General features: G+C 41.6%; 1 protein-coding gene across 1 annotated transcript in view; it reads left to right on the forward strand.

Moving 5' to 3' along the window:
* prdm5 (PR domain containing 5) overlaps positions 1–8,783 on the forward strand; it is a 49,004-nt gene extending 40,221 nt beyond the window's left edge. The window contains exons 15-16 of the mRNA XM_053686392.1: positions 1,718–1,822; positions 7,280–8,783. Coding sequence (XP_053542367.1) covers positions 1,718–1,822; positions 7,280–7,444 — 270 coding nt within the window. The 3' untranslated portion in view covers positions 7,445–8,783. The remainder of the gene's footprint in view (positions 1–1,717; positions 1,823–7,279) is intronic.
* Positions 8,784–12,905: the final 4,122 nt, after the last annotated feature.

Below are 12,905 nucleotides of genomic sequence, written 5' to 3' on the forward strand. Positions count from 1 at the left end.
ACACATGTGCACACACACACGCACACACACACACACACACACACACACACATGTCCTGCAATAATAAATGTCCCCAGAATGAAAGGACAGTTTGCTGGTCCTCACTAGCAATTATTACTCCCTCTAGATTTTTCCTCCGCCCACGAAGACAAGTCTGGGTTTAGGACTAACGACAGCAGAATATGGATTTAGATAGGGACGCTCCTAATCGATCAGCCGCCAATCACATTCTACGACTTGATCGGTAGTCTCTAAATTTGGCCGATCTGACGAATGACATACAGCACATGATGACGTTAAACTTTAGCGCCGCAGTCTTGTCATCGCCAGTGTGGAATTATGATGAGGTCTCAAGAAACAATGAAAAATTCACCATTTTGCCGCCATTTTGTTGTGCTTATTTATTAGATTCTCAAACGAAACGACAATCTACCACATGCATTGAGTACATTTACATGAACCGCAGTAATCTAATTATTGACCTTATTCTGAATAAGACAATAACAAGCTGCTTCTAAATACCGGACTGGTTTCTACAACGATTTCTAAATTTTAACGACGAACTCCGGCTTTATTCCGAAAAAAAAAAAACGTTCCAAAACGTTGTCGGAGTCAGACAAGCGGATATGTGTAGTCGAGACTCGGAGACAAAAGTCACAATAAGGTGGAGTTCAATTCTAGCGAAGATTTCAGAACTGCATGTAAGAGTGGCAAGACTTCGCAAAGAAACAAGAAAGTGTGTGTGTGTGTGTGTGTTTGTCTCACACACACACATCTATACACACAGTTGACTTCTCACGTGTTTGAGCTCAGCTGGTCTGATGCTTATTAATCTGGCACATACAGAGCTTTTTCTTCTTTTTTTGGGCATGATGTACAACCCATACTTCTCTCACTTTCTTACAATTTTTTTGTTTCTGTTTTTAACCCCATACACACATACCGACACACACACTTGATCTTGCATATCCTGTGTGTATTATGTGTCGCCCCTCCTATAAGATATCTCTTTTTCCCAGGATTCGAGCTTCCTGTGTCCACCCATTCCCGTGACAGTCTGGGTTAGGACTGTGATGTGTGTGTGTGTGTGTACACAAAAACACGCGTCATGGCATGCAACATTTAGAAAACAGACACCTAAATCATTCCCATAATGATAAGAACATGGCAGGCAGGAAGTACAGATATATATTTAAACCACAGCGCTGTTCTCACATTTGTCTGTTTTGTTTTTTTCTTCAGAAGCCTGTAGACTTACAGCTGATTATAGTTGTGATTTATCAGAGCTGATGCGATCTTTATTTCTCTCTGTGTGTTTCTGTAATCGGAGTAGATCTGCGTTTAATGTCCGGTTCACAGGAGCCGAGCACAAGCTGGAGTGAACCTCAAGAACATCTCACCGTGTCACTGGGCTGTGGACCGAAGCTGTTTAATGTGTATATATATATCCAACTTTTCTACGGTTTATTAATGAAGACTCGTCTCTCTCTCTTTCTCTCTCTCTCTCTGCCTGTCTCTTTCTTCATCTCTCTACCCCTCTCTCTCTTCGTCTGTCTGTCTCTCTCTCTCTATCGGTTTGTCTCTCTGTCTCTTTCTGCCTCTCTCTCTCTTCATCTCTCTGCCCCTCTCTATTTCTCCGTATGTCTATCTGTCTGTCTGTCTCTCTCTCTCTCTGTCTCTCTCTCTCTCTCTCTCTCTTTCTCTCACACACACACAGGAGAAGCCGTATAAATGCAGCGAGTGCAACAAGGCCTTCAGTCAGAAGCGAGGTCTGGATGAACACATGCGCACACACACCGGAGAGAAGCCCTTCCAATGTGACGTTAGTACCACACCACATTGCACCATACACACTACTCACACACTACACACACACACACACACACACACACACACACACCCCTCACCTCAGTCCACAGACTCTGACAGTAGGAGTGGACGTAGCAGTGGGTTGTGGGTGCAGTGTCTGACGCACAGGTTTAGAGAGCAGACCACTGGAGCCGGGACTGACTGATATAAATCCACCTCCGTGTGTGTGTGTGTGTGTGTGTGTGAGCAGTGATGGAGCGTTACAGTGGCGTCGGAGCCACAGAGGAAGGATGTCCTGCCAAGCGGACACGAGACTGTAACCACCCTGCGCAAACTGACCCCACTCTGACCTCCACACACACACACACACACACACACATACATACATACACACACACACAAACACATCAGCACTCAAAGCTGACATGCCGAAGCGGCCCGGCTCCAAACCGCGCTGTTAGAATAACACAAGGCCTCGTGGTGTCTGCTTTCTGAGCAAGGGGACAGCAGCCCGTCTCACTGTCTTACTGTCTCACTCCTCCTGCGATGGAAAATGTCCAACATTACGCTTCATTGTGTGATAACACAATTGTTTAAAACATGGTTTAAGAAAGGAGGACTTTAAAGGAAAGATCCACCCTGAATTGGTCTGTTTTCACTTCCCGGTTTCCTCCATCACCCACAATGCACTTTGGCTACTTCCCGACAGCGCTGCGGTGGGAGTTAGCCCTCGCTTCATCTCTACGTAACGAGAGCGATGCAGCGGCGCTTTACTCCTTCACTCTATCCAGCTCTCTCACCTCGTCATCTGTGCACCTCCTCGAACAGACATGAAGCTTCAACTTACTCTTGTGTGAACTCCGCCATCGCAATCATCGTCTCGTAGACCGACCAGCCAAGCTGGTTCTCTGCCCTAACTCTTCGTAAAGCTTCGTAAAGCTGCATTGCATTCTGGGACCTGGAGTCCAACATCTCCACTTCATCTCCCCGACCCACAAATCAACAGCAGAATCACTAAACACTTCACAAAATGTCTAGGCATATGATTGTTTGTCTACGCTAACACACAAGTGAATGGAAATGGAAATGTGTGTGTTTGCAGCGCTTGGCACTAAGTCAGTGTTGGTTAAACCGGGTAGTTAACGATCTTGCATAAACATGTATGCACAAACTCACACAGACACACACACACACACATTTCTAAAACACTTCCTAAATAATACCTCCACTCAGCAGGAGTTTAAGGAAGACTTTCGCACACACACACAGAGGGAAGGGACACACAGCCGTCTCACTGATCTCATCAGACCAAATGAAAAACACTCGCACTGCTTTTATTTGATTTTGCTGGCCGGCCACAAGCGCGCCTTTTAAAGTCACGCTGTTATTTTTTCTCTTTTCTCCGTCCACAAACGAGTGAAATTGGCTGTTTCCTCTAGACGGCCTCTCTTCTCACTTCTGATGTGACGGGTCTTTTAAGCCCTGAAGCATTTCTTTCTTTTACTCCCCCTCCATCTGTCTCTCTCTGTCTGTCTATCTCTCTCTGACTCTCTCTCTATCTCTCTCTCTGTCTCTCTCCCGCTGTCTCTCTGTCTCTGTCTCTCTCCCTGTCTCTCTCTCTCTCTCTCTCTCTCTCTCTCTGTGTCTCTCGCTCTTTCTCTCCGAGCGCACTAACACAAGCAGCCACCATCCACGGCAATTTAGTCACTCAATTCTTTCGTTCTTTTGTGTGAAGCAGAAACCGTCCCTTAATCCGGATTCATTTAAATTTTATTCCCCCCGCTTATTGGCTCCTTTTAAAAATGCTTTCGCATCATTTGAAGACATTTACCGTGGACAGGATGGACTTCGTGCCTGGTTTAGAAACACACCAACAGCATAAATTATACATCGTTCTTAATATGAACAGGGAGGAAAAGCTGTAGGGGCGACGGGCTTAACTCCGTCCACAATGTCATTTAACAACACCAAGCAGAAAGCGTTCGGACCAGCGGCGGCTTTAGCGGAATTAGCGAGAGTAATGTTATAATGTGGTTAGCATTTGTCGCATTTTTATGAAATAGATGCCATGTGGAAAAGCAGTTCTGTACTTGTGTGTGTGTGTGTGTGAGTATGTGTGCGAACCTAGACAACGCCTTGAGCTTTTAAAAACGCAAAGTTTTTGAATAACTTTGGGAACAAATTAAATCTATTCTGATCTTCGGATTCTCCCAAAGCATTCCAGACATACAGTACACACACACACACACACACACACACACACAGACACAGAGAGAGAGAACATCCTATACAGTCTTTGAAAGCAATTGTGGCAAGGAAAATTTCTCCCAGAAATCCTGTCAGCGGTAGCACGTTAGCCAACAGGGCAATGTTAGCAAAAATTTTTGATTTTCGAAAATATATGATTAGCAACTTAAAAATCCACTCAGGAATCCTGTTAGTTGCCTAGCATTAGCAGTAAAGAATAAAAAGTGTAGGAAAAATAGAAAACTTAGGGGAAAAAAAACTTCCTAAGTTCCTAAATTTCTTCCTTTCCTGTCCGGTTAGGTTTAACCGGCTTGTGTTAGCAGGGACTTTAAAATCCTATCAGAAATCCTGGGCAGGTTAGCTCATGCTAGCTAGCTGCCTAGCATTATCAGTAAGAATTTATAAACAATTTATAAACCTTTCTTTCTGAAATCCTCTCAGGCTACTACATTAACTAGCAAGCTTGCATTAAGCTCTCAAATCCTCTCAGAAATCCTGTCAGGTTAGCACATTAGCCTGCTGACTAGTGTTAGCAGTGTGTGAACGGCAACTTAAAAATCAATTGAGAAATCCCCTCAAAAACTTGAAATGTCATAAACCTTAAAGCTTAAAAATACTTTTGGAATTCCGGTGAGGTTATCTCGAGTTAGCAAACTCACTCGTGTTAGCAGTAACGATTGTAAACATGTAGGAGCAGTAACTTTAAAACCCAGTTCAGGTTTTCTGAGGTAAACTAGCTTATGAACACTTCAGTAAAACGTGAAAATTTGTGAAGAGTAATTGAACACTTCATTCAGAATTCCTGTCAGGTTAGCTCGTTAGCTTGCTGACTAGCATCAGCGGTGTAAACTTATGACTTTTTAATAACATCCTTTGAGAACTCCTGTCAGGTTAGTTCATGTTAGTAAGCTGGCTAGTGTTAACAGTAATATGGAATTGTAAACATGTAGGAACTATAACTTAAACATATCTTTCAGTTATCCTGTCAGGTTAGCTCATGTTAGTAACGAAAGCTGTAAAAATGAGTCCTGACTACATAAGGCCTTCGGGAACGTTTATTTAACGTGTGTTATTGAACTTGGGAACATAGGAATAGTGTTAGCAGTAAATTGTAGGAACGGGACAGTTAAAATCCTCTCAGAAATCCTGCTAGGTTAGCTCAGGTTAGCTAGCTGAATTGTATTGGTAGGTAGCAAATAAAATTTGTACCCTAACTTTGGACACTCTTCAGAAATCCTGTTGCACATTAGCTAACAAGCAAGCATTATCTATAGCTCAAGCTGGTTAGCTGGCTAGCGTTATCAGTATTAATTAAATACTAACTAATAACTATTTTCAGAAATTCAGAATGAAGTGTATGAATAGCAAGTTAAAATTCTCTCAGAAATCCTGCCAGGTTAGCAGATTAACTAGATGGCTAGCATTAGCAATGGTAAATTAATCGCTCAAGTGAGTTAGCTGACTAGAATGATCAATTAAATCTATGAAGAGGAGCTTATAAATATGAGTTTTAAATATGTGTACATAAATATGTGTGCAGTAAACTGGCTGGTGTGTGTGTGTGTGTGTGTTACATGGACAGATTCACAGGCTGCTGCTCTGACTGATAGCTCCAGTTGTGTGTGATTTAGTATCTGGCTTGGCCAATGCCTTCTAACCGGTTGCGTTAGACTTTTTGTTGGCAGTGTCATTTTTAAGTGGTTTTGGGTCGGTGTGTGTGTGTGCGTAAGTGCGAAGCTTTCTCAATTGAGAGCATGTGCTAGTGAGAGCGCTGTTGCCTCGCTGCCTTCACTCCTGCTGTTTTGTTGTTATGCTCTCGTGTAACGTATCAGGATGAAGATTCAGTTGTAGCTGTGATTCCAGCCCGTGATCACAATATATGACTTAGCATAAGGAGAATAAAGTCATGCTCATGAAGACGTGGCTAATCAAGACATACATACATACATACATACACGCACACATTGGTGCATTGGCTTTAGCATGAAAAGGACCATTAAATGATGCTAAGATGCGAGTTAACACACAGTGTGTATGTTATTGTGAAAGAGAAAGAGACGGGCAAGCAGTGAACAAATACATCTTTCTCCTTTTTGCTTTCTTTAAGAAAACATTACACTCTTTCGTTCTCAGTATATCAAACGTCGTGTTCTTTGCAAAAACGTTCCCATAAAATTCTGACTAAAAGTGGAACCACGTTGAAAATGTGACTCTGCATCGCGCATAGAAAATGGTTGGTCACCTGTCACTTTGTCACTCATAAGTGTGGACGCACCTTAAGGGTGGAAGCCATATTGTTAAATGAAACCAAATTCCATCCCTCCATTTTCTGTACCGCTTATCCTACACAGGGTCGCGGGGAGCCTGGGGAACTTGGGACACGAGGTGGGAGACAACCCATCATAGGGCACAATCGCTCCCACACTCACACCGCATGTCTTTGGACTAGGGGAGCAGACCGGAGTACCTGGAGGAATCCCCCGAAACACAGAAAGAACATGCAAACTCTGTGAACACAGGGCAGAGGCGGGACTCAGACCCACTAAGCCATCTTGCCCCCCTTTTAAACCGAATTTGCAGTGATTAACAGTCAACACAGTTTAATCTACATGATTTTCCTCCACATGCTCATACACGTACAGTAAAGGTGCAGCAGCTGTATTTCCGAGCTTACACATGTGTCAGTTAATAAATATTAAGGAACGTCAGGGGTCTGCTTATAAATATTAAAGACGACTTTCTGGAAAAACAAAAGAGACCGAGAAACCACGTTAGAAGTATAGTACCCTTTACAATAGTATTACATTTCAGTACACTTTACAATAGAATTACATTTCAGTACACTTCACAATAGAATTACATTTCAGTACCCTTTACAATAGAATTACATTTCAGTACACTTCACAATAGAATTACATTTCAGTACACTTCACAATAGAATTACATTTCAGTACACTTCACAATAGAATTACATTTCAGTACACTTCACAATAGAATTACATTTCAGTACACTTCACAATAGAATTACATTTCAGTACCCTTTACAATAGAATTACATTTCAGTACACTTCACAATAGAATTACATTTCAGTACACTTCACAATAGAATTACATTTCAGTACACTTCACAATAGAATTACATTTCAGTACACTTCACAATAGTTTTACACTTCCCCATGTAACGTGGCTTGCTTGTGTTTTCCCGTGCTGCGATTGACTGCAGGTTTGTGACCTGTCGTTCAGTCTGAAGAAGATGCTGATCCGCCACAAGCTCACCCACAACCCCAACCGGCCCATGGCCGAGTGCTCGCTCTGCCACAAGAAGTTCACCCGCAACGACTACCTCAAAGTGCACATGGAGAACGTCCACGGAGAGACGGAAAGCTAGAGACAGGTCACACGCCTCCGGATACGGACCCACGCACACACACGTTCATTTTACTATCTTCATAAAGACCTCATAAGTATTATTAACGTAGCCAGGTAACACCTAAATCTGGTCGCTACTACAATATAAAAACATGCTCCTACACACTCACACACGCGCTCACATGGTTAGAAATGTACACACGCGTACACAAAAACGACAGCAAGTGAAAATATCTTAAGCTATCTAGTATTACAGATTGTAATTCTTATTACAGATGATCATTAAACTTATATATATTGTATTTATACAAAGAAGCAAAATTATCTACCCATAAAATAAGAAGATTTAAAGCTAGATAATAAATAACCGTGTATTATTTTTACATATTATTAATATTAGATAAATGTGCCTATATTCAAGATATTTTCACTCGCTAAGATGTTTTTTTTTGCAGTATAGTATTGCATTATGTCAGTGTTAAATAGCGTTTTTGGTTGGGTTTTTTTTTTTTTTTTTTTTTAATGCAGCCCGAATCCTTGTTATTTATCCATACAGAGCAGAATTTCTAGGGGGTAAACCCTGTTACAGCACAGGACAATCACACGGATATTTCAACCAGAGAGCCTGACTTTGTATTAACGATCGTCCGGCTAGAAATGAAAATATACAAGAGGGTACCCCTTGAAGCCTGCACTCTTCATGTAATGTTTACATATAATTAAGTTTCTTGAGTTTTCCACTTCTTTCTACAAAGTCAGTAAGGAATAAAACACCAGTGCGCATGCCATTCTAGGAAACGAATCGGTGACCGGGTGGTGCGACGTGGCCCGACATGAAGCACGGTCACTGCCACCTCTCTGAAATGAATTCACGCCATTTAAACGATTATTATATCTTCAGGGAATCCGTTGAGCCGTCGAACACGTAGCTTGTTAAATACTACCACTCCGAAGTCGATCGCTTTCTAAACGATGTGCACGACGACGTGTTTTATTCCTCTGACGCCTGAGCAGTTTGCCAAAGATTCCAAGAAAACGTTAATTTATTAAAGAAAGACGTACGATTTTGTCCGTTTGCATCCCGGTACATTTTACTGGGCACCGTGTCACCGGGAAGGATGACGTTTCACTCGTCGTCCGTGTTGTACTTACACTTTTCCACGCAATAATGTTTCTCCACATTAACTGGTGCAGAAATAATGAGAGAAATGCAATAAGAAGAGTATTTTGTGTTATGCAGTATTTATGTTACATATGTTACAAGGTACAGATACATTCCTTTATTAAAGTGTCAGTATTTTTGTATGTTACGCTTATTATTATTATTATTATTATTATTATTATTATTATTATTATTATTATTGAAAAGAGAAGAAGGTTTATGAATTATTGTCGTGATCATACAAGGAGCCGAATGCTGATTGGCCAGTTGTGTTTCTGGAATGTTGAATGTTAATGCTCGAGTGTTACAACTATCAGTATCTCAGTATGATTTTGATTTGTATTTTCATTCCCACTTTTTCTTCCTTTCATAACCTGTTATTCAATATAAATAATGAAACGAGTGCTGCGGTTTTGTGTGTTCACATGCTGTCATTTTTACATATACAAATGAAGTGCTTCATTAGTTTTTGGGAAACACACACACACACACACACACACACACACACACACACACGAGTGCAGCAGAATGTCCAATTTAGAAGCTCTTGCCCTATAAAATGGTGCACAGCTTATTTGATTCATTTCCTGCACTTGAGTTGAATTCAGGGTCGAATCCGTTTCTTACTGCAATGAAACCAGGTCACCTGGAAGTGGACTGACATCATCATCTCTCTCTGATCTAATTGGACAAGAACCTGAATATTTAATATGAGCAAAGGTAATTAGAAAAGAATAACAGGGTTTGGATATGGGAATTAATATTATTTCTGTGGAAAGCCTACTAATCAGAGGTGGCAACAAGGACCTGGACCAGACGGATGTTTTGCTTCCCCAAACATCAAGAAAAAGTAAGGAAACGAGGACAATGTCTGGTGTGAGGCTCCTTAATAATAAGCAACACCGTTTTTTTAAACCACCACTGAGATCATGGTCCTGCCTTCTTTGTGAGCCAATTCAAAGGTCAGAGTTCATCGAGAAAAATGCTGCATTCGACTTACCTCAGAATGAAGTTGGAACGTGGAATTTTTTTTTAGATTAGATTCAACTTGATTGACATTGAGTATAAGTACAAAGCCAATGGAATGCAGTTCAAATCCAAGACTTCCATCCATCCATCCATCCATTTGGAAATGCCTAATCAGTATGTCTTAGGAGTGGGGGAGGAAAGCGGAGTCCAAGGAGGAAACCCAAAAAGCAACAGGAGCGTATGCTCAAATACAACTAGTTCCAAATCAAGCAGATGACACGATATTCGGAGGAGCTTGCAATTTTTCAACATTTTCAGATTGTCAGCAGATTCGGGCCAGGACGCGTCACTTGACGTCATCATGACGTGCATTCAGCCGAAGCCGTCTTCGATTCAAGTGCGTCAAACATGAGTACAGCTGAAAGGTCGCGTTTACCAACAAACAGCATGTGCGAAACAATTTTGTGCAATTGCAATTTCGCCAATTCAAGAAGTTTTCCTAAAAATAATTTTTTTTAAAAAAGCACAAAAAACTCCGCATTGGGAGTTTTTTGCAGTCCCCGCAACAAACTTTTCAAAAAAGGCTGCAGGAAAATCAAGAATTCTTGGCCGCAAAAATCACAAAAAACTTACATCTTTGATTACGTCTTTGATTGTAACTCGGAATTACATTATCGACCTTCATACGTTCGAGCTACAAAGCCAGAAAAAAAACAAGTGGGATACTTCCATGGTTGTCTTTTGTTAGTAACAAGCTAGCCAGCTAACTGTAAGGAGTGATATATATATATATATACATATTGTTATAGATTTAACAAGCAAATATATCAGATCTAATTAAAAAATTATATATACATATATGTGTGTGTATACACATATGTAGTGTGTATATATATATATATATACACACACACACACACGAGCTGTACGCCGTAATCTTCAAGATTAAAACAAAAAAGGATTGAAATATTTTACTCTGTGTGTAATGAATCTAGAATATATGAAAGTTCCACTTTTTGAATTAAATTACAGAAATTTTTTTTACTTTCCCATGATATTAAAATTTTTTGAGATGCACCTGTGTGTGTGTGTGTGTGTGTATATATAGACAGAGAGAGAGAGAGAATGAAAATAAACAACTTGAACAGTGAATACATACATAAATAAGATAGCACTGCCAACCTGCGGCGTCACCATCGCCCGTTTCTGAAGGCTCCAGCTTCCCAGGTAGTGATTTGATTATAAAGCCTTGAGCCTGGGTAAATTGTTGATGTCACTCTAATCATATGTGCTTTCCAGACTTGATTACAAGTGCTCACTCGACAGCGATTAACTAAAGCACGTCTCCGACGCTGGGAACTATGGCTTACAGGCTAATTAAAGCCTCAGTGCGGCTCGAGCTGCCGCTGACTCGTCAAAGGCAACGGCTCATCAAGAGAAAGACAGCACACACACCATGGAGGACTTCACAGCCGCTGGGTAAATCTTTAAATCTCTACGTCACATTTCTGGGAATGTAATGCAACAAAATTGCACTATTTAAGAGTTCAGACTTTCATTCCTGCTTTAATTTTGTGTGGAATAGATTGACTCGGCAGTCGCTTTTATCCGAAGTGACTTAGCAGGCCAGGATTAAGCCACTTTCTGAGTTACCCGGCGGATTTTTTTAAAAACCACAACCTTCTGCTGGGTTACCACTAATCTGCCACGACCCCATGTCATTATGAAATGATGAAATAAAGTGTTACCCTGCGAATTCCACTGCAGTCTTTACGCTTCTGTACGTTACAGTGCACTTTTTTCTGGAAACTGGAAAAACACATGCAGGATTTTTAAATACCAACAAAGAAGCCATTAAAATGTACAAAGTAAGGAATAAAACTCCATGGGGCATGTGGATATCGAAAAATAATCAACGACGAGGCACGTCCGGGGTTCGATTCCCGCCTCCGCCCTGTGTGTACGGAGTTTGCATGTTCTCCCTGTGCTGCGGGGGTTTCCTCCGGGTACTCCGGTTTCCTCCTCCAGTCCAAAGACATGTTGTGGGCTGACTGGCATTTCCAAAGTGTCCGTAGTGTGTGTGTGTGTGTGCGTGTGTGTGTGTGTGTGCGTGTGTGCGTGTGTGCGATTGTGCCCTGTGACGGGTCGGTACCCCGTCCACGGTGTCCCCCGCCTCGTTCCCCGAGCTCCCTGGGACAGGCTCCAGGTTCCCCATGACCCTGTGTACGATAATTCTTTCTTTCTTTCTTTCTTCATGTTCTTTCTTTTCTTTTCCTATTATATTTCTTTCTTGCTTGCTTCATGTTCGTTCTTTCCTTTTCCTATTATATTGCTTGCTGGTTTTTCTCTTTCTTCCTTCCTTTTCACGTCATGCTATTTTCTTGCTTCCTATTTTCTTTCTTCTCGAAGTGTAATATTTGCTGATGTGATGGTATATGACTGATGTGTGGCTCTGCTGCTAGTATTTATGGGAAGTGTCTTATACGCTGATGATTGATACTATTAGCTGTAATCACTGGTTAAGAGCGGCTTTTCTTTATGGAGCGGAAGATGGCGTTGGCCAGATCCAACCTGAATTGCTTTCATTGGATGCAGGACTGGAAATGATAGACCTCTGAAATGACTAATCACGTATTTTCCAGCATGTGTGTTTCCACAACTTAACCTGCACCACAGATCCGATTCAGACCTGACGGCTAACTGCTGAGTCCTGCTGCTGAAGCTGTGGAGAGCTGTTACAGCTGAGATACTCGGTTCCACAGCAAAACTACACTGAGGTACTGAAAAAGATACTGACATGCACTACAAAAAAGCTACTGACGTGTACTACTCACAGCATAACTAACCGTGGATAAGGATGACTGTTGTATCTTTGTGGAAGTATAGTAGCATTAGAAAGTTGTGGTTACATCAAACTTGTATATAAACTATATATAAGTGTATAACAAAGTGTGTTTGCAGTGAATTCATCGGAATTCTCATAGTTGGGTGTGTGTGTGTGATTTTCTCAGTCATAGGGTGTATCACGCCCATCGTAGGCTTGAATACAGAATGTGTGTGTGTGTGCGTTTCTAATTATGCTTTTACTGGGTGCACTGGTTTCCTGTCCCTATGTGTATGTGTGTGTGTGTGTGTGTGTGTGTGTGTGTGTGTGTGTGTGTGTGTGTGTGCAGACACTGGTCCCCACCCTGGGTCCAGGAGTATGATTAACTCGACGCCACACAAACCGCCTGATTGGTCCGCCTCAGTATCACTACGGCAACAGGTAGGGTGGGATGCTTCTCCAAGCCACAGAATGTAAAGTATGTTCCGATACAGTGTGTGTGTGTGTGTGTGTGTGTGTGTGTGT

This window comes from Ictalurus punctatus, chromosome 15, assembly GCF_001660625.3.
Source record: "Ictalurus punctatus breed USDA103 chromosome 15, Coco_2.0, whole genome shotgun sequence".
Taxonomy (NCBI): Eukaryota; Metazoa; Chordata; class Actinopteri; order Siluriformes; family Ictaluridae; genus Ictalurus; species Ictalurus punctatus.